Source organism: Dermacentor albipictus, chromosome 2 (genome assembly GCF_038994185.2).
Source record: "Dermacentor albipictus isolate Rhodes 1998 colony chromosome 2, USDA_Dalb.pri_finalv2, whole genome shotgun sequence".
NCBI lineage: Eukaryota > Metazoa > Arthropoda > Arachnida > Ixodida > Ixodidae > Dermacentor > Dermacentor albipictus.
In genome coordinates this window covers 94,124,744-94,151,685 of record NC_091822.1, presented here as the reverse complement: position 1 = coordinate 94,151,685, position 26,942 = coordinate 94,124,744, and the positions used below count along the sequence as shown (strand labels likewise).

Genomic DNA, 26,942 nt, shown 5'->3' with positions numbered 1-26,942 from the left:
TGAAATTGTCTAGGCCAGGGGACCTCCATACACGTTTATGTATAACATAACGATGTAAAAAAGAGCAAAATAAAATGCGCTATTTTTTAGACACAACAAAATAAAAGAACGTTGTATAAAAGCGCATCTGCATCAAGCCCATGAGCATCATCAAGAGCGTAATGTACAGATGACATAAATAACATATTGCAGATTAGCGCAGTAGCTTCATGTCTTACATAACGTTAATGCAATATGCTAGTGTAGTGCTCAGAACATGCCCATCTACTCATTTTCCCTGCTTTTCACTGATCATCTGTTAAGGACGACTACGCGGAGCCTAATTAGAACTGGATTAAGCGTGATGACGCAAACGGACGCTGTTGCACACATCTGCTGTGTAATCAAATCGTTTTACTAGGTAAAATATCAGAACCCATTCACTAGGGTTGAGGATTCGGCGAGTTGATATTGCATCTAAAGCTGGTACAGCGCAACATAGAAAGGAAGAAACAAGCCGAACCGGTTCGGCCTACTTCTTTTTTTCTATGTTGCGCTGTACCAGTTTCAAAGAACCCATTCACACATCGGCTGCGCTCAATTGACTGTGGGTGGGATTCTGTGGCATTTACTATCACGTAGCTCGAGCAATTATCACATACGTTTATTTTGCTCAGAATGTGCAGAGCCGTACCGCTTTTAACAGACACTTTAAGTACTGTTCCAGTTTTGTCTATGCAGTAGAAGAGACCGCAATTCATAAAGTTAGAAAAAACTGAAACAAAACTTATGTGCATGGTATAGACTCGCTGACGCTAGAAACGCTTGAATAATCTGCCGTCCGCACGGCAGGTCAGGGTGAGTCTCTGCTTTCGGCGCTGTGGTCTTCCGTGACTTGGTCCACTGGACGTTTTTTCTTTCTTCTGCACGATCGATGGGGCAATGCAGTTAGACGACACCTTGGTGTGTTTCGGTGCTCCAGAGTCATTTTTTCCCCTGTTTGATGTTTTGTTATTCATATAGCCGTGGTTTGCCATGACATTAGCGTTACCTCCTTATGAAGAATATTTTACTCACTAGCTCCTATCTAAATATATGGGAAGGGAGTAATCAGTTTTCTGGGCAAGCACTTCACCAATTTTGACGTTTGCTGCATTTAAAGAAGTTGAAATTTACTGAAAGTTAGGAGGCGCAATTCCCAGTTATGTCATCAACATTATTAGGAGTATTACTGAAAATTTCATTATTTTAAAATATACAAAAGTAAGTTTACAAGTTTTAAGACAGCAACAAAAAATAACACAGCCACTCGAAAATATCAAGCGTATTTGTATGTAGATATTTTGCGAAACTCTCTTAAACATTCTAGCTATGTTACGTACGCTGTAAATTGATATATCACACTTCTCCATTTCAGATACCCTAACCGATTTATTGCTTATAAAGCAGCGATATTTTCTTTTGTATCTGTGCAGAAATGTGACTTTTTTCTTATTTATTGATACTGCGGTCCTGTTTCCAGGACCTTAGCAGGGTGGATACAAAGTGGAATTGAAAATTCCATGTTGAAGATACAGTGTTATATAACATAGGTCACTCGCAACGTGCAAAGACAAGCAGTAACTGATTCAACACCGTAAATGACTCGCTACATAAATATAGATGCGACTCAAATAATGGCAGTGAGCATAGGGTTACAATGTCATCAGTAAGGTTATTCTATTCAGCAATAGTTCTAAAAAAAGGAAATTTGAAGCAATTCTTTTTAGTAGCTAACGGTGTTATTGTCTGTGAGTGTCGATGACGTGTAGCATAGCCAGTAGAAAAAGTGATCAAGCTCAATGTACCAATGTTGTAGTGCCCTTTTATGAGCTGAAATTAAAATTTTAAACGGCATGTTCGGTTCCTTTGTGTCACGGATGGCCATTCATTTCTCTTGAGGAGCTCTGTAACTGAAGTGCTGCCATACAAATTCAATATAAATCGTACTGCCCTTTTTTAGCTTTTTCTAGTTTAGTAATGTTTCTTTTAGTAAAGGGATCCCATATGACAATCGCGTATTCTAACATTGGTCGAGGGATGGCATTGTAAGCAAGAAAACGCACAGGAAGTGTAGGAAATATGAGAGAGCGTCTTAGGAAGAATAGCTTTCGGAGGCATTTCGCTGTGATAATTTCAACATGTTTGTTCCACGAGAAAGTGTTAGTAATCCAGAGGCCAAGGTATTTACATTCGTTTATCTTAGAAAGCATAATGTTTTTGGCGTTGTAGTTGTACAATAAAGGGTTATTTTTGAACAATATCCTTATAAAGACAGTCCTGTCAAAGTTAATTTCCATTTGCTATTCATTGCACCATGTTACTATGTTTTTAAAGGCATCATTCAATCTAAATGATCCTCAGCAGAAGAAACATTTCGTACAGGACGCAGTCATCAGCGTACAGCCTAATGCACACAGAAATGTGATCCACAATGTCATTTATATAAAGTCTAAACAGAAGTGGACCAAGAACTGATCCTTGGGGGAAGCTAGAATCAATGAGTACCTTACCTGAACTAGCCGAATTTCGTGTTACAAACTTACGTCGGATACTCAAATAACCCCTTATCCAGGCGAGTAGTTTGTTATTTTGCAGAATGTAGTTTAGTTTATACAGATATTCACCCTTATCCAGGCGAGTAGTTTGTTATTTTGCAGAATGTAGCTTAGTTTATACAGCAATTCTTTATGCGACACTTTATCGAATGCCTTACGGAAATCCGCGAAAATTACGTCTGTTTGTTTACCCTCGTTTATGGCTGCAAAGTCATGAACGATTTCGACAAGTTGGGTATTAGTTGAAAATCCTCGCCTAAAGCCATGCTGCATACAGTTAGGTAGCTTATGTTCTTGCCTACTGGATGGCGTGGATACGCTTATAAGATCTACGACCAGCACTACCACGTTGCCTAGCAAAGATTCGATGGGAAAAGTCGTGTCGTATTTCAGGAAGAATAGACTCCGGCTTCTTCAAGCTGACAAGGATGGTGGGTTCGTGGTGTTCACCGAGGAAGAATTTCAAAAAAGAGCCGGCGAAGCAGTTGCGAAGAACTTCATCCTCCTGAAATCTAGTGCGATGCGAGTGAACGGCAAGGCGGCAGCGATGTGCAAAGAATTAGATCTGAGCAGGCTGGCCAATCACATTGGTAACAGCAAAAGCAATGCCCTTTCCGTGTTCGTTACGGCCAAGACGCACAAACTGTCTGTGCCATTCAGAACAGTGGTCAGCGAAAATGGAACTTGGCAGATTGTGTTAAGCAAGTTTCTTCAAAAGCACCTTACATCCCTTAAAGTTCAAGATCCGTACGCCGCAAAGAGTTCAAAAGTTAGGTTTCTTGAGGAAGGTACTTCCATTGGTTATGTGTTTTCAGTAGATGTTGAAGACTTGTTTTACTCCGTGCACCACGATGCCTTAATTTGTTCTGTTAGAGATGCTATAGAATGTAACGGTGCAGTAGAGTTCCAAAACTCCTTTGGCGTGTCAATAGACAATTTTATGAAAATGCTAGAATTTTACCTTGATGTGACGTTTCTCTCTTTCGAGAACAAGTTTTATCGACAAAGACAAGGGATTTGTATTGCATACTGCGTAGCCCCGGTGCTTACCAAGCAGTTATATGTTTGTGAATAATATTCTCTAAGATTTTAGAAGCTGTTGAGGTTAGCGAAATTGGACGGTAATTCTGAATTAGTGTTTTTACACCAGATTTATGCAAATGCTTGATTCTGGTTTCCCGCCAATCGTCAGGTAGTGCAGCTCCATTTAAAGATCTGGTCTACGGAACATATTATGTGTTTTGCACACCACTCAGCATAACTTTCCAAGAAAGAACTTGGGATATTGTCTGATCCAGGATATTTTTTTACGTAACGAGTCAGCAGCAGATTTAAGATGCCATGTTCACCATGATATTACCATATCAGGAATAGGAGGTACTGACATTTCAAAAGGCGGAAGACGGCCGTCGTCTTGTGTGAATACGTCTTTGAAATTCTTATAGAATGCCGTGGAGCCCCTGCATCATCCTTTGTGCACACAGTAAAAGCCGCATAGTGTCGAAAAGATTACGCCTCACACATTTCTCTCGAAGACGTGCCTTCCGAGCGGCGAACTCACTTGACAATTGCGTTTTCACGTTCCACATTCTAGCTACGTAAGGTTATACAAGGATAACGCAATGCTTTCATACCCTCATTAAACTAAGGTCTGTGGTGCTGGCCAACTACCTGGGCTGGCGTCTTGTCGAGTACGTCGCCTGGTCCGGTTCGACAAGTCTGCGCAACCAGCGGCACCATTTCTGGGACTCTGTGATGCCGTTCCAGCTTAGCACACAATCTCCGGAGTTGCGCTGTGTCGCGGAGGTCTACCATCTGCTCCCGGAGTCCAGCAGCCGCCTCTACCGGTCCGCGGTGGCACTGCTACCTAAGAGCGAGCGGGTACGATGTGGGGGAGCTCCGCACCGACAGCATTGTTCGCACCTGGAGTGCTATTCTGGACATACTCAAATTCCACCATATCGTCAAATCCTGTAGCGACGACATTTCGAGCGAATAAGAGACGCCAGAGCATCACTCTGTGCGTGTATCAGAACCGACAAGATGACGAATTTAGCAATGTGGCGCAATTTGCCATTGTCCAGTGCAGCATTCCTGGTTCTAGAGACGTCGCACCCATAACAGCAGCGTGGTTCATGCCTTAGTCGCCAAGCTTCCGCTTTTCACGACTCCGCCATGTGGTGTCGAGCGCGACGGGCCTTGCCAATCTTTCCCGGTGAACCGCATGGTTAATATTGTGCTCTGTTTTATTTAGGTCTGGGAAACAGATGGAAAGTTGGAAAACACAAAGGTGTGTGACGTAGATGCCCCCACTGCTGTGAGTTGCATTTATCGCACGTGAATTATCATACTTTTATATGCATTTATATGCATTTATACGCCTTCCTATTCCCGCAAGGAGGACAAGTTCAAGGGGGACAAGGGCAACAAAACAATTAAAGAATAAAGTACTCGAAGCTAGGAAACGATTTTGTGGCACTACACTTAACAACTTCATTAAAAATTCGCCGGCCAAGTTCTGGAGGCATTTAAACGGAAAGAATGTTACTGCTAGTTCGCCTACACGTGGAAAGCAGCAAGCTGACTCATTTAACAATTACTTCCAGTCGATATTCACCGCTGATAACGGTGTTTTAGGACCATTATCGTGCCATAGTAATGAGTCTACACAACTTTCTGGCGCTCCGGTCATAAGTGTACCTGGGATTCTTTCTCTGTTGTTGAACCTTGATGAAAGAAAGAGTTGTGGCCCTGACGGAATTCCAAACTGCTTTCTTAGGCGCTTTGCCGAACCAATCAGTGAATATCTCTACCTCATATTTTCTAAGTCACTTCAGGACAGCTCTCTGCCCGCTGAATGGAAGGTAGCGAAAATCGTGCCCATTCACAAATCAGGCGACGCAACGTCCCCGTCCAATTACCGGCCTATATCCCTCACATGTACCTGTTGTAAAATTCTTGAGCACATCTTATTAAAATTTCTTAAAGAACATACTGAGACTAAAAACATCATTCACCAAAACCAGCATGGCTTCAGAGCGGGGTTGTCCACTGTTACCCAGCTGGCAGAAATCTTTCATGACCTCGCAGAGGGAATCAATCATCAAAGCCAAACTGATATAATTTTCCTTGATTACTCAAAGGCTTTTGATCGCGTGGCACATGCTAAATTGAATTTCAAACTAAACAAAATACTTGGCGATGGTCCCGTTACGAGGTGGATAGCCAGCTACTTATCGGAACGCCGACAATATGTGCAATACAATGACCATGCTTCTGATATCGTTCCGGTCATTTCTGGCGTGCCGCAGGGCTCTGTGCTAGCATCCTTTTTATTCATCTTATACATAAACGACATAACATACCACGTTGATGTGAAGGTGCGTCTCTTTGCGGATGACTGCGTGTTATACCAAAAAATAAACACTTATGCAGACCAAATAAGGTTAAACACAGGTTTGGGCAACGTCATAAAGTTGTGCAATACATTGCAAATGGCAATCAATATGGAAAAAACTGTAGTGATGTCTGTCACAAATAAGAAAACAAAGCTTAATTTCTCTTACGGTACTGGCAACGGTGTGCTCAGAACAGTAACTGAAAAGAAATACCTTGGTGTGGTTATTTCTGATAATCTCAGCTGTAAAACCCAAGTACAAAACATTACCAAAAAAGCAATGAACAGTTTATACTTCCTTAAGCGCTCCTTGCGCTTTGCGACTTCAGATACCAAGATACTCGCATATAAAGTCCTTATCCGTCCAATCTTAGAATATGCAAACGTTGTCTGGTTTCCATATATGCAAAAAGATGTACACATGCTCGAATCAGTTCAACGAAAAGCTGTTCGTTTTATCTACCATAGATACCGGCGCACTGATTCTCCCACAGAGCTGTTTTCCTACGCAAGCCTAGACACCTTATCAAGCCGCGTCACGCTTCATAGACTCAAGTTTCTTTATCAATTAATTCATAACGCTTTTAACATGGATCCTGCTACTTACATTAGTTTTAATCGTTCTAGAGAAACACGTCACAAGCATGACTTTACGAGTAATGAATACTCTTGTGCTAACGACGCATATTACTTTTCCTTGTTCCCTCGAGCCAGAAGAGAATGGAACAGCCTAGACAAATCCATAACTACGCAGGATTCCTTTTACGGTACTGTACTGTATACTGTTTGTATTGTTGCTCACTTGATGTGTAACTGGCGTATACTGTACTGTATACTGTATTCCTGTATCTTGCTGATAAAGCCACTCCTGTAACAGTCCCAGTGGGACTAACAGTATGTTAAATAAAAAATAAAAATAAAAATAAAGTTCAGTTTATAAACAAAGCGAAAGCCAAATAAAATAAATATGTTTATATTTGTTAAATTATTTATCGCTTGTGCTCCTACTATGACGCCCTTAAAATTGTTCTCTTCTTGCTTGCTCGCGAACTATGACAAAACAGACAACTCGCAGACTGATAAGACACTTGTCTAACTAATCTGCAAATCCTGCTAATCTTGTCGGGTTTGTTGGCTGCGCCAAATTTTGTATGCCTTATTATTTAAAGATATATTACTTGACTTAACCTGGTAGGCTACTCTTGAGCTTTATAATTAATACTTTGCGAACAGCTTCAAGCTTACCACTCTCCACGAGCTCTCATTTCGGCGAAAAACAGCCTTTTCGCCTTTACTGCTTGATCTGTTTGTCACCGCAAACGACTTTTGGTGGCAAAGGGCTCTTTTCCCGACGCTCCAAGACAGAGTTCGCAAAAGGACGGGTCAGAGCAACTACCGTCTCTTGAGAATTGATTAGATGGCACAAAGCTTATTGCTTCGTCTTTCATGCTTTCATTTGACAATGATCATTCGCTCACCTAATCTGCTCTTAAATGCGACTATAAAAGAAAAAAAAAGATTTCAATGGCTGGCAGTGTTGCGTAAGAAGTACTAATACGGCGCTTTTAAAAGTAGGTGTTTCAGTGTCTCTAAATGCATTTCCGCGTGGTAAATAACCACACTCCAGTTTAGATACTGAAATTTCCTCTTAGGTCATGTACAGCTCTTTGAAACTTCATTATAGCTGCGCAATTACGAAACCGGACTACCTTCAATATCTGAAAAATTTTAGTATTAGAGAGAGAGAGAGAAATAAACTTTATTTTGAGACCAGGCTTCTTGAGCCCAAAGGTGGGTGGCCTCCTCAGTCCAGGTAGCCATGGCTCGCTGCCGCCGCCCGAGCCCTGTTCACCAACCGCAGCTGGCTGTCAGGGTCTTGCGTCACCAGCAGAGCCTCCCACTGGTCTTTCGATTCTTCCTCCATATCCGCTTCTTCCTGGTTGTTATCGCTTGGTGGTGATGATGACGGTGGTACTTCGCGGTTACTTCTGCACTCCAGCACCATATGGCGCAAGGTGTTGGGCGTGTCCGGCGGGCAGAACTTGCAGTCTCGCCCGTAGATGCCCGGGTACATGGCGTGCAGCAGTGTTCCGTGTGGGTAGGTTCCAGCCCGCAGTCTTCTCCAGGTTACCGCTTGGTCCCTACTCATCGTCTTATGCGCGGGCGGGTAGCGACGCCTCTGCTTCCTACATGTAGTGCGCCAAGATATCCGAGTACTTCTTGGATATGCGTTCTTCATCCTCGTCACAGTCATTGGTACGCGTTCTCTGCGCGTCGGAGATGGCTCGGCGTGCATGATCTCGAGCCGCGGCGTGCGCCGCCTGGTTCCCCGTGAGAGACTCGTGCCCCGGTGTCCAGAGGATTTGTGCTGCTTCTATCTTGGTGGTGTTCAAGACCTGAAGCGCTGCCTTTCCAATCCTTCCGTTCATATACCTTCGGCATGCTTCTTGCGAGTCCGTCACCACGGTAACCATGGCCTTCTTGCACGTTGCGATGGCCAGGGCTATGCCCACCTCTTCCGCTGTGCTCGCGTACTTGGCACGTATGGATGTGGCTGTAAGTTGTTCGCCCTTCTCGTCGACCACGCTGATTGCTAATCGGTCGTTGGTACTGTACGCAACTGCATCCGTATATCTAACGTTTTCTTCTTTGCTGTTGGTGCGTTCGAGTATGCGCTTGAGCGCCTGTATTCTCGCCTGTCTCCTTTCCTTGTCGTACTCGGGATGCATGTTTCTGGGAATGGTACTTATGTGTAGCTTGTCTCTGATCTCGTGTGGGATACGCTGAGGTAGGTGCCTTTCATCCTCGACTTGGTAGCCCAGATCTTGCAGCAGGGCTCTTCCCGTCTTTGTCAGCTTTAGTCTCTCCAGTTGGTTGACGTTGTGCGCCTCCACGAGCTCTTCCCACGTGTTGTGGACTCCCATTTTGAGTAATTTCGCTGTGGACGTGGAGTGGGACAGACCCAAGGCAATTTTGTATGATTTTCTGATGAGGGCGTTTACTTTGTCTCGTTGACTGTTCTTCATGTCAACGTATGGGGTCCCGTACGTGGCGATGCTCGTGAGCAGCGCTTGTATCATTTTCGTGCAGTCTTCTTTCTTGAGTCCGTGGCTTTTGCTCGTCACTCTTTTGATAAGGTGGGTTATTTCTTGAACTGTTCTCTGAATTTTTTCCAACTCTGCTCCCCCGGCCCCGTCCTTTTGAATCAGGAGTCCGAGGATGCGGAGCGTCGTAACCTGCGGAATCATGATGCCTCCCACTTTTACTACCGGGTCTGGTATCTGCTGCGGTTGTCGGCCTCTTGTGCGCTTTCTTAGCACCAAGAGCTCCGATTTTTGAGGTGCGCACGTCAGTCCACATGCTTCCAGGTACTTTTCCGTAGTGTCAACCGCTTCTTGCAGAGCGTCTTGCTGCTGACCTGTCGACCCTCCCGTAGTCCAGATGGTGAGGTCGTCAGCATATATTGCGTGACCAATCCCTTCTATTTGCTTCAGTTGCTTGGGTAGTGAGCTCATCGCCAGATTGAATAGCATCGGCGAAATGACGGAGCCTTGTGGCGTTCCCTTTCGCGGTATGTCGAATTTCTCAGAGCGTAAGTTGCCTATCCCCACTGTGGCTGTACGTTCTTTCAGAAAAGCTTTGATGTAATTATATACTTTTTCACCGCAGTTATATACGTTGAGGTGCTGCAGTATGGCTTCGTGTGACACGTTGTCGAAAGCCCCTTTCACGTCAAGTGCGAGGATGGCTCTTTTGCTGTGCGTGTCTAGCTTGTCGATGACTTTTTCCTTGATTTGCAGCAACACGTCTTGCGCGGACAGGTGAGCTCGAAATCTGAACATAGTGCTTGGGACGTGTTCATTGTCTTCGAGATAGTCGATCATGCGGTTGTGCACCATGTGCTCGTAGAGTTTTCCAGCACACGAGGTTAGGGATATAGGTCGAAGGTTCTGCACGCTGATGGGCTTGTTGGGTTTAGGTATCATGGTTACCTCGGCGTGTTTCCATTCTGGTGGTACTTTACCTTGTTGCCAGCACTCGTTGATGTATTTTAAGAGCGCGTCTACAGAGGGTCCATCAAGGTTCCGGAGTGTCTTGTTGTTTATTCTGTCGTACCCCGGCGCCGTGTTGCGGGTGAGCTTGCTCAAGGCCCTCTCGATTTCTGCTTCTATGAAGGGCCGATCCAGTTCTATATTTGGGTGGCCTCGATACTCGTCGAAGTGCGAATCTACAGTTATGTTTCGCTCAGTACCGAGGAACTTCTCCTTAACTTCTCTGACAATGTCTTCCTCTTTCCCCGGGTGGTTGTGTATGAGTCGCTGCATTTTCTGTTTTGCGGCGTTCTTGTTCTCCTTCTTTAATAGGAGAGTCTTGAGCACCGCCCAAGTGCGCTTGCTGCTTAAGGTACCTTGAAGCTTGTTGCATGTTTCGCGCCAGTTCTTTCTTTCAAGTTGTTCAGAGTACTCTTGCGTTTCCTTGATCAGCTTAGAGATTCGAATTTTGAGTTTCCGGTTGCACTTGTTACGCTGCCAGCGTTTGGCGAGACCCCTCCGCGCCTCCCACAGGTGGAGTAAGTGCGGGTCGACCACGGGGGTGATTTACGACAGCTGGATTGTCCTCGTATGCTTCTCGGCTCTTTCCACGACTCCTCTGATCCATATTGTTATGTCGTCTATCGTCGCATTAATGACACTCTCATCTTTGCGAAAGGCCTGCCAGTCCGTGATCTTGGCTTTTCCTATCTTCATCGTTGCTTTGTGGTGCGGAATGATCGTTTGCACTATAAAATGGTCGCTACCAAGATTCTCGTCCGTGCAGCTCCACTCATACTGTTCGAGTCCGTGTACGAATGTGAGGTCGGGGCTGGTGTTTCTAGATACACTGTTGCCGATGCGCGTGGGTGTCTGCAGGTCGTTGAGTAGCGTGAGGAGGTGTTGTTGGACTACGTTGTGCACGTCTTCTCCTTTTTTCTTTGAGGCCGCATAACCCCAGGCCACATGGGGAGCATTAAAATCTCCACCGACTATCAGCCCGATACCCTTGCTCAGCTTCTTCACCTCTCTCATAAGCTTGTCTAGATCCTTTAGGTGTTCCTTTGGTGGGCTGTACACGTTTAACACAAAGAGGCTTTGCTGCTATTTTTTCTCGGGTACGATTTCGACGAGGGTGTGTTCGATGCGGTGTTGGATGTCGTGTCGTTGAGCGTTGATGGCTTTCTTGGTCAGGATTGCTGTCCTCGTTTGACCGTCAGTGACGTGAGTGAGGTAACCACTGACCTTGAAGTCTTCTGCTTCGGTTTCTTGTAAGGCTATAATGTCTGGGTCAAACTGCCTGCAGAATTGTACAAGGTTGCTTCTCTTACTTCGAATAGAATGACAGTTCCATTGCCAAATTTTGAGCCGTGGGTGTTGCTTGTAGTCATCTTCCTCTTTAGATTGCCTCGCCATCTTGTTCGCTTAGGGTCTGCATTATCTTGGCTTCTCGCGCAGGGTACTTAGGTTTCTTGCGAGCATTATCTCTTTCTTCTAGCATGTGAATGCGTTGACTGAAACTTTCTCCGGATTGTGTCATTTTGGTCTGTAGAGCCTGAATCTGGTTCTCTATTTCGTTCTTGAGAGATTGGAAGCCAGTCTGTATCATCTGTGTTACCGTGTTTTGCATAACCTGCGTTACTGTGGACAGTGTGGTTTCCATCATGATGGTCACGTTGGCGTTGATGCGGTCTTCAAGTGTCTTGAGGTCGTTCTGGGTTATCACCGCTTTGTTCGACAGTGTTGATGGCTCTGGTCTGTTGACTTGTTGACTTGTTGTTGATGACTCTGTTGGTAATGGTGGTGGGGGTGGGGATGAAGGCCTCGGTAGGGGTGTTTGCGATTGCTGGGTCTGTTCTCTCCGTAGTTGTTCTATTTCTCGCATCAGGTATTCGAGCTGCTTTTCTGTGCTGGCTTCCTTCTCTTGTGTCTTCTTCTTTTGCTGTTCTAGCTCTCGCTTCAGTTCATCGCTCTGTCTTCGGAGAATCATTATCGTGTCTTCGTATCTCGAGTGTCTTGTGGTTTGAACGCCATTATTTTCTTTCGACGTATGAATGTGCCCTCTGACGACGTTGGCCCAGCTTACCTTGCGCTGGGTGTTGTCGTGTTCCACGCCCGTTGCCGTTGTCCGGGGGACGCTCTGTTGTCTTTCCCTTGATCGCGATCCCGACTTGGATCTGGATCTTTTTGTCTGCTCGGCCTCAGTCGGTGACTGTGGCGATGGTGACATGGACATCATGTGCTCGTTGTCGTTGTTAGATACAACGCTGGCCTGGTACCAGAAACGTCTCTGTCTCGATCTTGACCGCTCCCTGACTCTCAACGGTGGCGGGGCCGGTTTCAGCTTCCTTCGACAGTCTCTACCCGCCGTTTCATGGGGCATTCCGCAGAGCTTACATTTCGGTTCGCATTGGTGGTTATTTGGATCAGCGTTGTTTTCTCCGCAGTTGTCACATAGTTCATCGTTTGGATTAGGGCAGACGTCTTGTCTGTGTCCTATCTCCCCGCAAGATCTGCAGTACTGCACTGACTTTCGGTAGGGTCTGCAGCGGGTAAGCGTACATCCAACTTTAACGTAGAACGGAACGTGCGGGCCCTCGAAGGTGATCACTGCCGACGTCGATCTTCCCAGCATTCTAGCGTACAGGATTTTGCACTTGTTGGTTGTTGCTAGTAGATCTACTAGCTGCTCGTCGGTGGTGCCTTCCTCTATTCCGTGAACAACGCCACGTACAGTGCCCGGAATTGGCTTGAGGTAAGGTGTGAATTCGTATGTTGCGTGTCCTATTTCGATGCTTTTTATTTCTGCTAGTTTAAGTGCGCAATCTTCTTTTTCGGTACTTGCCAGAATTAAGATTTGTTGCCACTGTGTCTGTATGATCACCTTGGCGTAGAGCTCCTGGGGTGTGACTCCGCATGCTTGGGCTAATCATCTTGCTATCACTCCGTCTTTCCAGTTTGACGCTTTCACACCGGCTTTAGGTCTGTAAACAATCTTGTAATGGTTTTCTGGTAGCGGTGGGGTCGTTGGCAAGCGAGGCCGTGGCTTGCTTGCGTTGTTGTGGCCCCATGGCTTTTGAGGGGCTTGCCGTTTTCCATCATTCGTGTTCTGTCCCGTGCTGTGTTCGCATGAGAACTCCTTCTGCGTCTTCGAAGTTGCGATGAATTCTTTCTTCTTCTGTTGTCGCGCTAGTAGCATCACCCACGGTCCTGTCTGGCGTAGTGTTTTTCCGCTGTTGCTGTCGAACGTCGGCTCCGTGTCGTTCATCTCTGCTTCATTATTTGTTATTCCTGTTATGGAGTTCGTTCGGTCAACTTCCATAATGCTAGGTTGCCGCTGCGTTTGAAGAGGGAAAAAACATTTAAAAAAGCCGTTGTCGGGCGGCCCGGCGTGCACGTGGATCTCGAGGCACGAGGCGCGAGGAGCGGAGCCTCAGGCAGCAGGGCTCGGCGATCGCGAGTAGGCTTAGCTGGGCACAGCCGTCACCTTGCAAGTATTAGAAAGCTGGTGATACCGAGGTCTTCCAGTGCGTCAGTATATATTATTGTGTGCCTGTTTTGCTCTTTTCTTTACATAACGGTTTTATGTATAGTCATGTGCCGATGTTACCTATGTCCCTTGTTCTTTTACTACAATTCATATGACAATTTTCCTGTATATTTTCCGCACTATCTTTCTGTTTTTGTATCTCATCCATGACCACGGAACAGTTCACGTATTATCTGATAAGTGATATGGTTAAGAAACCCCTGACCTTTCCGACTCTTCTATGGCTTTCTATGACTGAAAATATTGCCACGACCTCGACACAGCTGACAGCCACTAGGTGCGATTCGGTGCCACATGCTAGGAAGGTGGCTCCCAGAAGAAGAAAACGACGAAGGTGCCAGGACAGCGATATATAAACAGATCTATAGCATCGACCGAAGTCTTTTGTGGTTTTGTCTGTGTGTGACGAACTGGTGGAGATGCGGGGTACGCGCCTATGTACTCTGACCCCCAGGAACTGGAAACGGACAGCCTACGCAAAAGCCGATGGCTTCAAAGACTGCGTCCGGAGTACGGCCTGCAATATCTGCTGAGGATGTACACCACAACCGCAAGCCAGACACAGGAGACATATGGTAATGGACAGCCTCCTGCGTCGCTGGTTCTCCACACCTCACGCTGGCCGCGGCCGTTCCATGGTGAGCCTTTTGAGGACGCGGAAGACTGGCTCGACGACTTCGATCGTGTAGCTGACGTTAATTATTGGGACGAGCAGAAAAAGTTAAGGAACGTGTACTTCGCCCTAGAGGAGTCTGCCCGAAAATGGTTCGCTAACCACGAGCCATCCATCATCACCTGGCAAGAATTTCAACGGCAGATACGCGATACGTACATCAGCCCCGCAAGAAAAGAGCGAGCAGAGCAAGCCCTTCAGAATAGGGTCCATGACCGAACGAAAGCGTAGCCATGTTCGTAGAGGACATGTCGCGGCTTTTCAAGCGTGCTGACCCTGGGATGACAGAGGCGAAGAAAGTACGCCTGCTGATGCGTGCAGTGAAAGAACAGCTGCTTGCTGGACTGATGCGAAGGCCTCCAGCTACAGAAGCTGAGTTCGTCAGTGAGGCGACAACAATGGAGCGAGCCCTTCAGCAACGCTCCTCGGTCTACGATCGCCAAATCAGCCTGGGATCAGCATCTTCTCTCTCGTTGCCCTATGACACCGATGCGCTTCGCGAGCTTGTACGTAGTGTCGTGCGTGAGGAGCTCGATCGACTACAGGGAGTGCGATTTCAACCGACCGTAACATCCCTCAGAGATATCATCCACGAACAAGTCCGCCAGGCGGCAAAGCCATTCGTACAAAGTAGACCAGAAGCCACCCCCGTACTAACTTATGCGCAAGCAGTGAGGCTACCTGCGCAACCCGGGAACCAACGTAACTCGCCTTCTTCTGAAGAACCGCTGTGCCACCTCCAGGGCCAAGCTTCACGTAGAAATCTGTACGGGTCCACGAGCCCCCGAATCAATACGCGAAAGTAAGACGTGTGGCGCACACCTGACTATCAGCCACTCTGCTTCCACTGTGGCGAAGCGGGCCACTTGTACCGTGCCTGCTACTACCGAAGAATAGGACTCCAGGGCTATCACCCTGGCGCTCTTCGCCCACGTGAGGGAAAGCGCCCGAGAGAAATCCAGCAATATCTGGCCAGTCGACCTTCGTCGCGATACTCGCATTTTCCCCACGGCTGAACAGTCCCTGCCAACGACCCGATCTCCGTCTCCACAGAGATGCCAGTCACGATCACCACCTCCTCGACGATAGGCGTCACCTAGCCGCTACACTGCGTTCTCCGCTTCCGTGAGCAACCGGCCCATGAGCGCCGGTCGGGGAAACTAAGAACAGTGACCTCCGGGGGTGGGGCCGCTGTCCAACGCACTGTGAAAGATCCTCCGGTGCGACACCCCGACGACGGCGTCGACGATGACGACGATAACGACGACGTTAACGACGACGACAACGACGACTGCGTACTTTCGACACCTTCCTTAGAAAACCGTGAACCTGTTTCAGCCGACACACTCGTTTCTGTAGATAACCACCCGGTAACAGCTCTTGTCGATACTGTTGTCGATTATTCTGTCATGAGCGGACAACTGGTTACTGCACTTCGCAAGGTGACGACACCGTGGCCAGGACCTCAGCTCCGTACACCCGGCGGTCATGTTTTCACGCCGATCGGCAAATGCGCTGCGAGGGTACACATTTATGAGGTCACACTTGACGGTTCATTTATTATACTGGCAGACTGCTCTAGGCAGGTCATACTCGGCATGCACTTTCTTCGGGAGTACGGCGCAATCCTAAACCTTCGCGAGTTGCTTGTCACTTTTTACAGCGAACGCGCAACTCATTCAGATGACTGCCATCCACAGTCCGCGGTATTGCGCGTTTCGGGTGGCTGTGCTACTTTACCGCCCCGGAGTACTGCGTTGATCACCGTAGAAACAGACGATGATCCTCCCCATCTCGGAATCGCTGAAGGCAATCAGTCAGTCTTGTTGGCTCGAGAGGTTTGCGTAGCCCGCGGCATCTTGCAGCTGTCGTCACGGAGTGCTCAGATTTTAGTGACCAATTTCAGTCGTGAATACCAGCACTTCGGGCCACGAACTGCCATCGCCTATTTGGAGCCAGTCAGTGGCTTTCTCGCTTGTTTAACTGTAGGACACAATGATGGGGGTCCTAACTGTGAGGTACCAGTCAACAGCAATATTGATGTGAATTCTAGATTATCAGGTGAACAACAGGCTAGCATTAGAAACCTTTTACAGCCTTTTGCGGACTGCTTCGCTTCAACATCGAAAGTCAATGAAACGCCTAATGCAAAACACAAAATTATTACAAATCCCAATGAAAGACCCGTGCGCCAACGTGCCTATCGTGTTTCTCGTAAAGAGCAAGACGCCATCCGAAATCAAGTCCAACAAATGCTTACCGACGATATCATACAGCCTTCCACCAGTCCATGGGCGTCGCCTGTGGTTCTGGTGAAAAAAAAAGACGGCACACTGCGTTTTTGCGTTGACTATCGCTAGCCTAACAACGTTACGAAGAAGGACGTTTGTCCCCTTCCTCGCATCGACGACTCTTTGGACCGTCTTCGACATGCTCGATACTTCTCATCGATGGACCTTCGCAGCGGCTACTGGCAAATAGAGGTTGATGAGCGTGACCGTGAGAAAACCGCATTTATTACGCCTGACAGACTCGACGAATTCAAGGTCCTTCCTTTCGGATTCTGCTCTGCGCCTGCTACTTTTCAGCGCATGATGGACACGGTTCTATCAGGTCTCAAGTGGCAGTCATGCCTTGTCTATTTAGATGATATCATTGTGTTTTCAGAAACTTTTGAGCAGCACCTCCAGCGCTTACAAGCAGTTCTTGACGCAATTCGTACTGCTGGCCTGTGTTTAAAGCCTGAAAAATGCCATTTCGGGTATGACGAACTCAAAATTTTAGGCCATGTCGTCAGCTACGAGGACATTCGACCAGACCCCGACAAAACCATTGCTGTTGCTTTGTTTCCAACACCTTCGAACAAACATGAACTCCGCCGTTTTCTAGGGCTCTGCGCATATTATCGACGCTTCGTGGCAAACTTTTCACGGGTAGCCGAACCCTTGTAACGGCTGACTAAGGGTAATGTTCCGTTTTTCTGGGAGCAGGACCAACAAGAGGCCTTCTGTGAACTCCAGAAACGTCTGCACACACCTCCTGTTCTAGGGCACTTTGACGAAGACAGTGACACCGAGTGGCACACCGATGCCAGTAACGTTGGCCCTGGTGCCGTCCTCGTCCGGTGGCAAGGTGGAGGCGAACGCGTCATTGCGTACGCAAGCCGCACTTTGTCTCCAGCTGAAAGGAACTATTCCACTACGGAGAAGGAATGCTTGGCCATTGTGTGGGCAATTGCTAAGTTCCGACCATATTTGTACGGCCGATCATTTCGAGTTGTGACAGATCACCATTCATTGTGCTGGCTCGCCAATCTGAAGGATCCATCTGGCCGTCTTGCACGCTGGAGTCTTCGCTTGCAAGAATACGATATGACGATAGTGTTCAAGTCCGGGCGTAAACACACCGACGCCGACTGCCTGTCACGTACTCCACTTCAACCATCGCCATGCGACTTCGATGAAGAGGACGCATTTCTGTTCATTATCTCAGTATCAGACATAAGCAAGCAACAGCGCGACGATTCAGAGCTCCGGCCTCTCACCGACTACATTGAGAACCGTCTACCAGAGCCGCCTCGTATGTTCATCCGCAAGTTATCCTTGTTTTTTCTCCGCGATGGCGTTCTCTACCAATTGGGTTTTCACTCGACCTCCTTGTAGTGCCTTCTTCACTACGTGACGACATCCTGCGGGCTTCTCACGACGAGCCATCTCCGGGCCACTTGGGATTCGCACGGACGTTTTCACGCATACGCCAAAGGTACTTCTGGCCTAACCTTCGCCGTGACGTAAAGCAATACGTGAAGACATGCCGCGACTGCCAAAGACGCAAGACACCACCCATGCGTCCCACGGGACTTCTCCATCCCGTGGATCCTCCACGGATCCCTTTTCAGCAGGTTGGCATAGATTTGCTTGGACCATTCCCCACGTCGAGGGCTGGTAACCGTTGGATTGCTGTTACCACAGACGACCTTACACGTTACATTGAAACCTGAGCTCTCCCACGAGGCACTGCTAACGATACTGCGACCTTTGTACATGGTATCGTGCTCCGGCACGGTGCTTCAAGGGTGTTTATGAGCGACCGGGGCGCAGCATATACAGCGCAGCTCACAGAAGATATCATGCTTCTCATGGTACCGTTCACCGCAAAGCCACTGCTTACCATCCCCAGACGAATGGGCTTACAGAAAGGCTAAACAAAACGATCGCTGATATGATTTCCATGTATGTTGACGTCGACCACAAAAACTGGGACGATGTTCGCCCATATGTTACGTTTGCATATAATACTGCCGTTCAAGAAACTACCGGCTTCACCCCTTTTCGCTTGGTGCACGGCCGGGAAGCTGTCACAACGTTGGACGCAATGCTCTTACCCACCTACTGTTCTAATGTTGTCACTGACGCTGCCGAATTCGCTCGACGCGCCGAAGAGGCGCGCCAGCTCGCACGAATGCGTATCCGCTACCAACAACACAACGACGCCAACCGATACAATCTTCGTTACCGCGACGTCACATATAAACCCGGTGACAAAGTATGGGTATGGACACCGATGCGCCAGCGTGGTCGGTCGGAGAAACTTTTGCGCCGCTACTTTGGACCTTATAGGGTCATTCAACGACTCGGCGACGTCACATATGAAGTGATTTCTGAAGGAGAAGGCACCGCTCGCCGTCCCCGACGCCCACGCCTGTCCGATGTCGTTCACGTCTCTCAATTGAAGTTATACCACTCCCGCTGAACGCAAAGTTCCACACCTCTCTCGCCATCTACGTCTATCTTAACAGCATCTCCGTGGCAATCTCCAGTGCATCAATGTTCCGCCTCGAGACGATGCCTCTAGGGAGGGGGGTAATGCCACGACCTCGACACAGCTGACAGCCACTCGGTGTGATTCGGTGCCACATGCTAGGCATGTTGGGTGGCTCCCAGGAGAAAAAAACGACGAAGGTGCCAGGACAGCGATATATAAACGGACCTGTAGCGTCGACCGAGGTCTTTTATGGTTTTGTCTGTGGCTACATTTACTGCTACTGTACTACCTCGCTGACAATTTCAACGTCGATAATAATACCTTACGCAACACAGACATGAACTTTTCATTACATCGAGCTACGTTGGCCACGTGAGAAATGTTCAGGACAATATCAAGGTCTCCCACGGGAATGCAGAAAGATAGTGTCATGGTATACGTGCTGGCTCGTTATGGAGCGTTTAAAAATTTGAGATCGCTCAAATATTGCACACGTGTTGTGAGACGAGGAAAGGTAAACGAAACATATGTAAGCATTTGTCACAATGAGTGCATTTGTACAAGAGACAGCAGAGTGAAAACGTTGATTTCAAGTGCGAAGTTCGTTCTTGTGTTCTGTTCCTGCGGTAGCGAGACCGAGCTGCAGTATTGCGAGCAGATATAGAACGTAAGGCATACTAAGCCAGAAGTAGTTTATTACGATAGCAATTATATGGACACTCCAGGCGAATTTCCACCGTCGTCGCCGCCATCGGCGCCGTCGTGATGTTCCACATAAAATCCAAGAGCGACAACGTCACGGCCACGCGCCCTGTGCTGTAGATAGGAACGAAAGCTTTCGAGGGTGAGCTACGTTTGGTGTCCTGATACGGCGGTGTCTTCTCGCGCTCGCAACGCAGGACCCTCCCCGCCGTCTTCTCACGCGCGCATTGGGTGGGAGTGGGGAGATATGCGCGCTCTAGGAGAGGAAGGGGGCTAGTTAGTGTGCATGTTCCCTTCTGCTTTAGCTGCGGTGGCTGAGCGCGGAGGGGGGCGTCCTATCTTGTAGGCAACCTGCGCTGAGTTAGAAGGCTAGCCAACTGGACATAGCTGATCGCTGCGTGTGCTCTGCGTTCGCGCGCGCTAAGTTCGCGTTGAAGCGAGAGGCAGCACGAAAGGGGCATTCGCTCGCCACTGCTACCGGTTCTGGTCAGGCTCTGCACGCTGCTGTAAGACCACCACTGTTCTGACAGCGAATGTCCGTGGTCATCGAGTTAGATGTGTTCATGATTCCTCTGCGCGCGGGAGAAGGTGCTTGCTAACTTAGTTAGTAAGCGATTACGTGCAGGATTTTATGCTTATAAATCGACTAACCTTATTTCGTATACCTGTGGAATAATTTGCCGTCACAACCAATGCGTGTCCTGTCTGGCGAAAATGACACTCTTATGCAATTTTATTGCGTATAGTTTTCTATGGTTTCTCACGGTCGATGCTTTGAAGCCAGTGGTGGTAGCTGGAGTTTGGTGGACGGAAGGTGGACTATGCGGTGACGTATGGCACGTGCGGTCGGCTACCAGAGTTTCGGGGCACGTTCGCTGCCAAACTCCAAATTTACTAGGCCTTTGAGACACCCCTCCTGTCCACCCGTACTGTCGCTACATATGTGCAGGTAAACAACACTATTCTCTACGGAATAATGCCATGACGCTACAAGCGCGACCTAAATATCCCCCCTGTAACAAATATAAGCCGCCCAGGGTCCCATTCCTTTAATAAACCGAGTTGCTTTTTTGAAGGTTTTGGCTGTTCGCTTGCATTTACAATCATCGTCGATGGTTACTGCAGAATTGTTGTTTTCTTTTTTGCCCAAAAGCTGCAAACTTACTCTTGTTTTTTCGGCACAATGGTCTTCAAAATTTTACAGGCTGACATATGTGATGAAGCATTGAGCTACCGCGCAATTTCGAGCAGACTGTAATCCTAATACCAATCTGCGTTCATTGTATGAGGAAGGATTGAACATTTCCTGAAACCACGCAGTCTGCAATCTTTTAACGCCTGCGCTAGACGATCACTATGTGTAAATTAGAAGGATATCTGCGGCTGCATTGCTAATTATTCAGATTTGCATACACGCGCCTCTGTATTATCAGCTCTGAATGCATAGAGTGAATTACTGTTGCAATTGTAATGGTCACCTATATTTAAACTAAAAGGATAAAAAAATTTTGCACGCACTATTATCGTCAACTTCGCACGCTGCCATGCGAAAAAGTAAAACAAGGCATTGGGTACAATGCTATTGGGTCAACATGACAGCGTGCTACAGGCTGTAACCGTCTTGAAAGTGTTGACCCTTTATGCTACTATGCCGCTGCTATAAGTCACTTACCACAAGGCTTGTCCTGCACCGTTCATAAGGCTAAGTTCGCATTACCCTCGTAGCTGTCCAAACGTTTCTGTAAACTGAGCTGATTACCCGTTAATAATAATTTGTTAAGACGCCTTGTCTTAGTTCTTTTGCGTACGCTGTATAATGTCGTTACGCTGCAGCGCATGTAGGCTGTAGACATTGCGACCACAGCCTGAACATAGCCTGAGCGCTGCGTGGTGTCTCGTTGCAGATACTTTTGAAGCTCACGGTGTCGGCGCTAAAGATGGCTATGACCGCGACCTTGCAGGGTTCGCCCTGGGTGGACAACGCAACGCAGTGGCACGCCGTCCGCAAGGTGCGTTGTGGATACATGCAGTCTGTAGCGCTAACGCGCGACCTAGAGGGCTCTACATTTCGTGCACCTCCGTTCAAGAAGTACACTTCGATACACTTAAAGACGTGTTGATTCGCATTTGGAAGGCTTTATGAAATCATGAACGGCAACTTACTGAATTTTTTTATAGGAGGAGTGCAGAAGCATTCAGACACGAATAACCGATAGGCCTGTGCCATAACTTCGAACACAAGAACTTGAAAGACCAGTGGACCATGCAGGCAACAAGCTTACGAATGCAACTTGGCAGGCGCAACTTTAGTAAAATGAAGGAAGAAGGCATGGTGAATTGGAGTATATAATGCAGGTAGACTGTATTGCAGTTGAGATTAAACAAAGGAAGAAACGTTGTCACGTATCAGGAGCCAAATCCACAATCTGATTATGAGGAAAGCGGTAGTGGGGCACTCCGGACACATTGTGATCACTTGAGGTGCTTTAGCGTGCTCCTAAACCTAAGTACACGGGATTCTTCTTTTTTTTTTATTTCGGCCTCATCGAAGCGCAGTTACAGCAGCCTCCATCGAACATACGACCTCAGCAGCGCAACACCAAAGCCACTGAGTTACCTCGGAGGAAATTTCCAAGCAAAAAATTCGGACTTTCTCGCGTCGTGTAATTCTTGTAGCAGATATTACAATGGCTTATTAGAGTAAAAAAAAGAGTGGCCAAGCGTGTGGAAATGCACTAAAGAACGACGAAAGTTCAGGGGATATAACATAAAAGTTAGAAAATTTCTAGTTATCAGGCTACAGTGAAATGATACAGGCACTGTGAATTAGAGATATCGTGATGAGCGGGCTTTCTTCCTTCAGTGGTCGTTACTGGACTGCTGCTAATTGCGACATATGTGCAAAATTAGCTTTACCAGTTTCGTGTGTCTACGCAGATGCTTTTGTCATTACGTGGTCTCTCACTGGCTGGAGCGGCTCGTGTTGTCAACGGGTCCAGCCCCTACTTAGTCAGGCAGAACCACACGGAGCGTCTGTTTGCGCTTTGAGCTGTAGTAGCTTGCATGACTGATGTACAATTGAATACAGTACAGCAATACATTGCTTTATCCGCGAAGTACTTCCAGTGCCTGATTCTTAACTTATAGCCTGCCTTCCCGAATTCCGTTCACTTTTTCCTTATCGTCCATTTCTCCTCCCAGGTTCAGAGCATGAATGTCTCTTTCGGTCACGGGAATCTTCCACCAGCAGAACGATTGACCTCGGTAAGTGAAAACATAGCTCCTGTTTTTTTTCTTCCTTATACATTATATAGTTCCGTTATATAGTCCAGGAAGCAGCAGGACATTATTTGCTTCTCCTTCGATGTGCATGTAATTGTAATACATTCGAATGGGGCAAAGACCGTTAAAGGCGCCTCGAAACAGATTTCGTTCAAATCAAAGCAACACGCTGAAAAGAGTCCGGTGTCATTGAAGAAATATTTCCGCATAAATTTCGGAAAATGACGTACTATGAGTGGAGATGAAAAGTCAGCAATGTTTACGTTCTCCAATATCTCTCAGCTTACGGTAGCTAAAACGGTACCGATAGCAATGCGCCCTGTTTGTCGCCTCTTGCTATTCTTGCGGGGATGCTTAAAGTAACTTTTCGAGTGGGGTGCCGACGAAAAAATATTTCACAGCTACCAAGAATGGCTGACATGGCGGTCATTATGGTCTGGAATAACAAGACCGTGCTCCTGCTCACAATACATATTGCTTCTACGTGCGCTGCACATGCCTTCAACGCGCTCATCCGGCTGCTGTACTTGCTTGCGTCCTACAGAGAAGCACGGATATTCAAGTAGCCAGATATCTATGGTGCCTGACATTAGTAGCTAAATTATTGCTTCTCGTTCATGTAGGGCGAGAGCTTCAACGAGACCGACTTGTACGAGAACCTGCTGACGCTTGCCCGGAGGAAAGCGCAGGTGCTCCGTGCCACCTTGCGCGGCGAAGACCCGATAGCTTCCAGGTGAGGGGCACTCAGTGAGGCAGCTGTTGCATAGAACCGTTTTCGTAGCAGCCCTGTTTGGCGCCAGGTTCAAGGGACACGGCATGTTATAAAATCACTGCGCAGGAAAGATGAAGTCCAGAAGCCCAGTCACGATAATCATCATCAGCCCGTTGATATGTGCACTGCAGGACGATTCCTTCTAGGAGCGATCTCAACCGTGTGCTGTGCTAGCTGCAGGGATCCTATGTTGCACCTGCCAATTTCCTCATTTTATCACCCAGCCTACTTTCCTGTCGTACCCGACTGCGCTTCTTCTTCCTTCGCAGCCATTCTGTTACTCCATTTGTCCACCAGTTCTCTACGCTACCCATTGCAAAGCTGGCCAGGCTGCATTTTTGTTTTTGCTTGATGGCATCTAGAATATTGCGGCTAGCTCCACTTGCTCTGATCCACAACGCTTTCTGCCTGTCTCGTAACATTATGCCCGATATTTTCCCTTCGATTGCTCTTTGAGTAGCACTTAATTTGATCTCAAGCTTCTTTGTTAACCTCCAATTTCTTGCTCCGTATGCTGGTGCCCATATGTTAGAAACCGAGTACAGAATAATAAATCAACAGTGGATTGTAATGCATTGTATTGATCCACGCGGTTTTGGAACCAGGAGTAGGCCTAGATTACCTAGATATAAAACGTCATCTGAACATGTCCTGCATGTTTGTTTTGTTCACTACCACTGCCGTCGTGAATTGTCTTCAGTTCTTTGGGTGCGCACCTTCCGCATATTGCGCCTTAGTTTGCCACAGCCTGTCCTATGTCTCAATGACAACGAGGGGTTACACAATGTGACAGTGTTGGTTAAGTGCTTTCCTCAGTAACGTCGCCTGGTGCAACGCCATTGCGGTAAGCTCCATTTTTCTCTTTGCGCCATTTGCTAAACTTTGAAGTAGAAATTTCTCCGAGATGAAAACTCTGGGCGTTGTGGCCACTTCGACCAGCGCCGCACTTTCGCAAAATATTCCCGGCGCTTCGAGTCTGAACACTTGTGTTCGATGCGGCAAGTATTTGCTTGAAAAGCGCCGCTTTATTCCAGTGCATTCACACAGACGCACAAAGTGCGTCATAACGAAACTGTTGACCACAACTTGCACAGCAGCATTTTTCAAAAGGAGCAACTACTTTTATCGCACTCAGGTGCCGCTTTCCATTGCCTGAGCCATGCTAATTTAAAGGATGTTTACGCTCACACATATTCGAAGTACTCTGAAAGTGACAGAGGGCCATGCACCAAACCTTCTGCCGCACACAAGCTCTAAAATTTTCGCAAATGCTAATACAGAAAAACGCACTGTTCTTGAAAGAAGGTTCTGCGGGGCTAATTTATGTTTGCAGGTTTAAACAAGTGCGCTATTTGACCGGCGCCAACTCGCAACTTCTAGTTAGCGCCTGTTCCATGTTCTTTATGTATCGTACTCGTAGAGTTTCGCGCCTATTTAAACACGCATAAATTATTTCTAGCCGCGAGTTGGTTTCATCCACGAGCAAGTCTCTTTTATTGTCATATATATGCATCTCCTCATTCATTACAATTGCCCGCGAACAGCTAAACACGTACGCCGTCTTGTGCTTCTCCTGGCCATCGCCTCCGAGAATTTAGTTTCATCGAAAAAGCCACGTGCTGAGCGCATAACTTAGCACCCATTACCCATGGGTCAAAGGGTGCCAAGGCTGGCCGAACATGTTTGGTGAGAAAAAGAAATGACATCAAACTTGAGTGCTCTCGCAAAATCACGACACAATTTCCAGCGAAACTGTTTTGTTCGAGCAGTTGTAAGAAGAAACAAGTTGCTTGTTATTATATCACATACTTTAAACACTTGGCGGACGCTTAAGCTTCGCCTCTAATAGTGGAACGCGATAATGTTATCGCGCCCCATTGGCGCCGACACCGACACCGCATATTCTGCGACGCGTGGCCCGATAGAAAACAATGGCGGAACCATCCCGGTGGCAGTGCAGGCCAGAGCAATGGTTCATACCCCTGTAAAGCTATGTTCACACTAGGGTCGTAACGCGCGTAACAGCTCTTTCGGCGTATCGAACGTAACGGCTGTAAAAAAAAGTTACGGCAGTTAAGCCGGCACCTTTGTTCACATTTACTGCTGCGTAAATTACGGCTTTTACAACAGGCCAATCAAATTTGGAGCTGCAGACTCAACGTCACCAGCGGTCCAATATGGCTCCTGTCAACATGCAAGCGCTGGCCGAGATCGAAGAAATTCACGCTCAAAACAAACTTATAGTCGTGTATTCAATCTCACAAAGACGACGAAGTCGACGCAGAAGGGTTTGGGAGCGGCAACTATTTCTCGGCAAGGCCGTGGACGACGATTTTCACAACATTTTCGCCAAGCTCCGAGTTGGTGACGCTGTGATGTTTCATAACTTCATGCGCATGTCGCCCCAGCAGTTCCGCTTCCTTGAAAACCTAGTGAGACCACCCATCGAAGTTTGGAACACGCATCTGTGGCCATCAATTTCCTCGGCGGATAAACCAGATCAACTGAAAACAGTCTCGCAAGGCGCACTGCACAAATTTTCACGGACACAGCCAACCTAATCGTGCGCACGGAATGGCGGAATGGCACTTCCCGCGCCCGGAGCTGTCTGCAGACGGGAGAACGGAAGTGTCGTCACCGGTTGTTGAAAACTGAAAGCTTATCCTTCATTGGCTGTGTCGCAATGGTCGTAATATCACATTCGTAAATGTTGCCGACTTTTTAACACTCTCATGCACGATTTTTGCGTGAATTGCGCACGTTGGTAACTTTACGTTCGCAGTCTGAACTAGACGCATACGCTTGTTGCGCTTCCGCTTACGCATGTTACGAAAAATCGGCGCCTTACGAACGTAGTCTTAACATAGCATAAGACAGAGGTTATACAAGGAGCTACTTACTCATCAATGGCTCATGCCCTCGTAAGGAACCATATAGGGGTTTCTGTTTGAGTTTTTGCGCAGCAGAATAATGTTTTCTCGCATATTCAAATTATTTTCTCGTAAATGCAAATAACAATCACATACTACCATGTCGGCAGGTTATGTGCAAGTTATATACGTCGAAACGCGTTTGCACCACGCAGAGGGTCTGCGCGGTTGTAGTTCGGGATGTTTTTTTTTTTTTTTTCTGACGGACAAAGCCGCCGATACCGGTTTTTTCGCGACACAAGGTCTTCACGCTATCACGTCTAAA

The 26,942-nt window shown here is 47.3% G+C and overlaps 1 protein-coding gene across 10 annotated transcripts in view; it reads left to right on the top strand.

Moving 5' to 3' along the window:
* Positions 1–26,942, top strand: part of LOC135902695 (membrane metallo-endopeptidase-like 1) — a 360,170-nt gene that overhangs the window by 288,915 nt on the left and 44,313 nt on the right. For all 10 annotated transcript variants that reach the window (XM_065432911.2, XM_065432907.2, XM_065432905.2 and 7 more), the window contains 4 exons: positions 4,226–4,457; positions 21,598–21,702; positions 22,895–22,957; positions 23,599–23,708. In XM_065432911.2, coding sequence (XP_065288983.1) covers positions 4,226–4,457; positions 21,598–21,702; positions 22,895–22,957; positions 23,599–23,708 — 510 coding nt within the window. The remainder of the gene's footprint in view (positions 1–4,225; positions 4,458–21,597; positions 21,703–22,894; positions 22,958–23,598; positions 23,709–26,942) is intronic.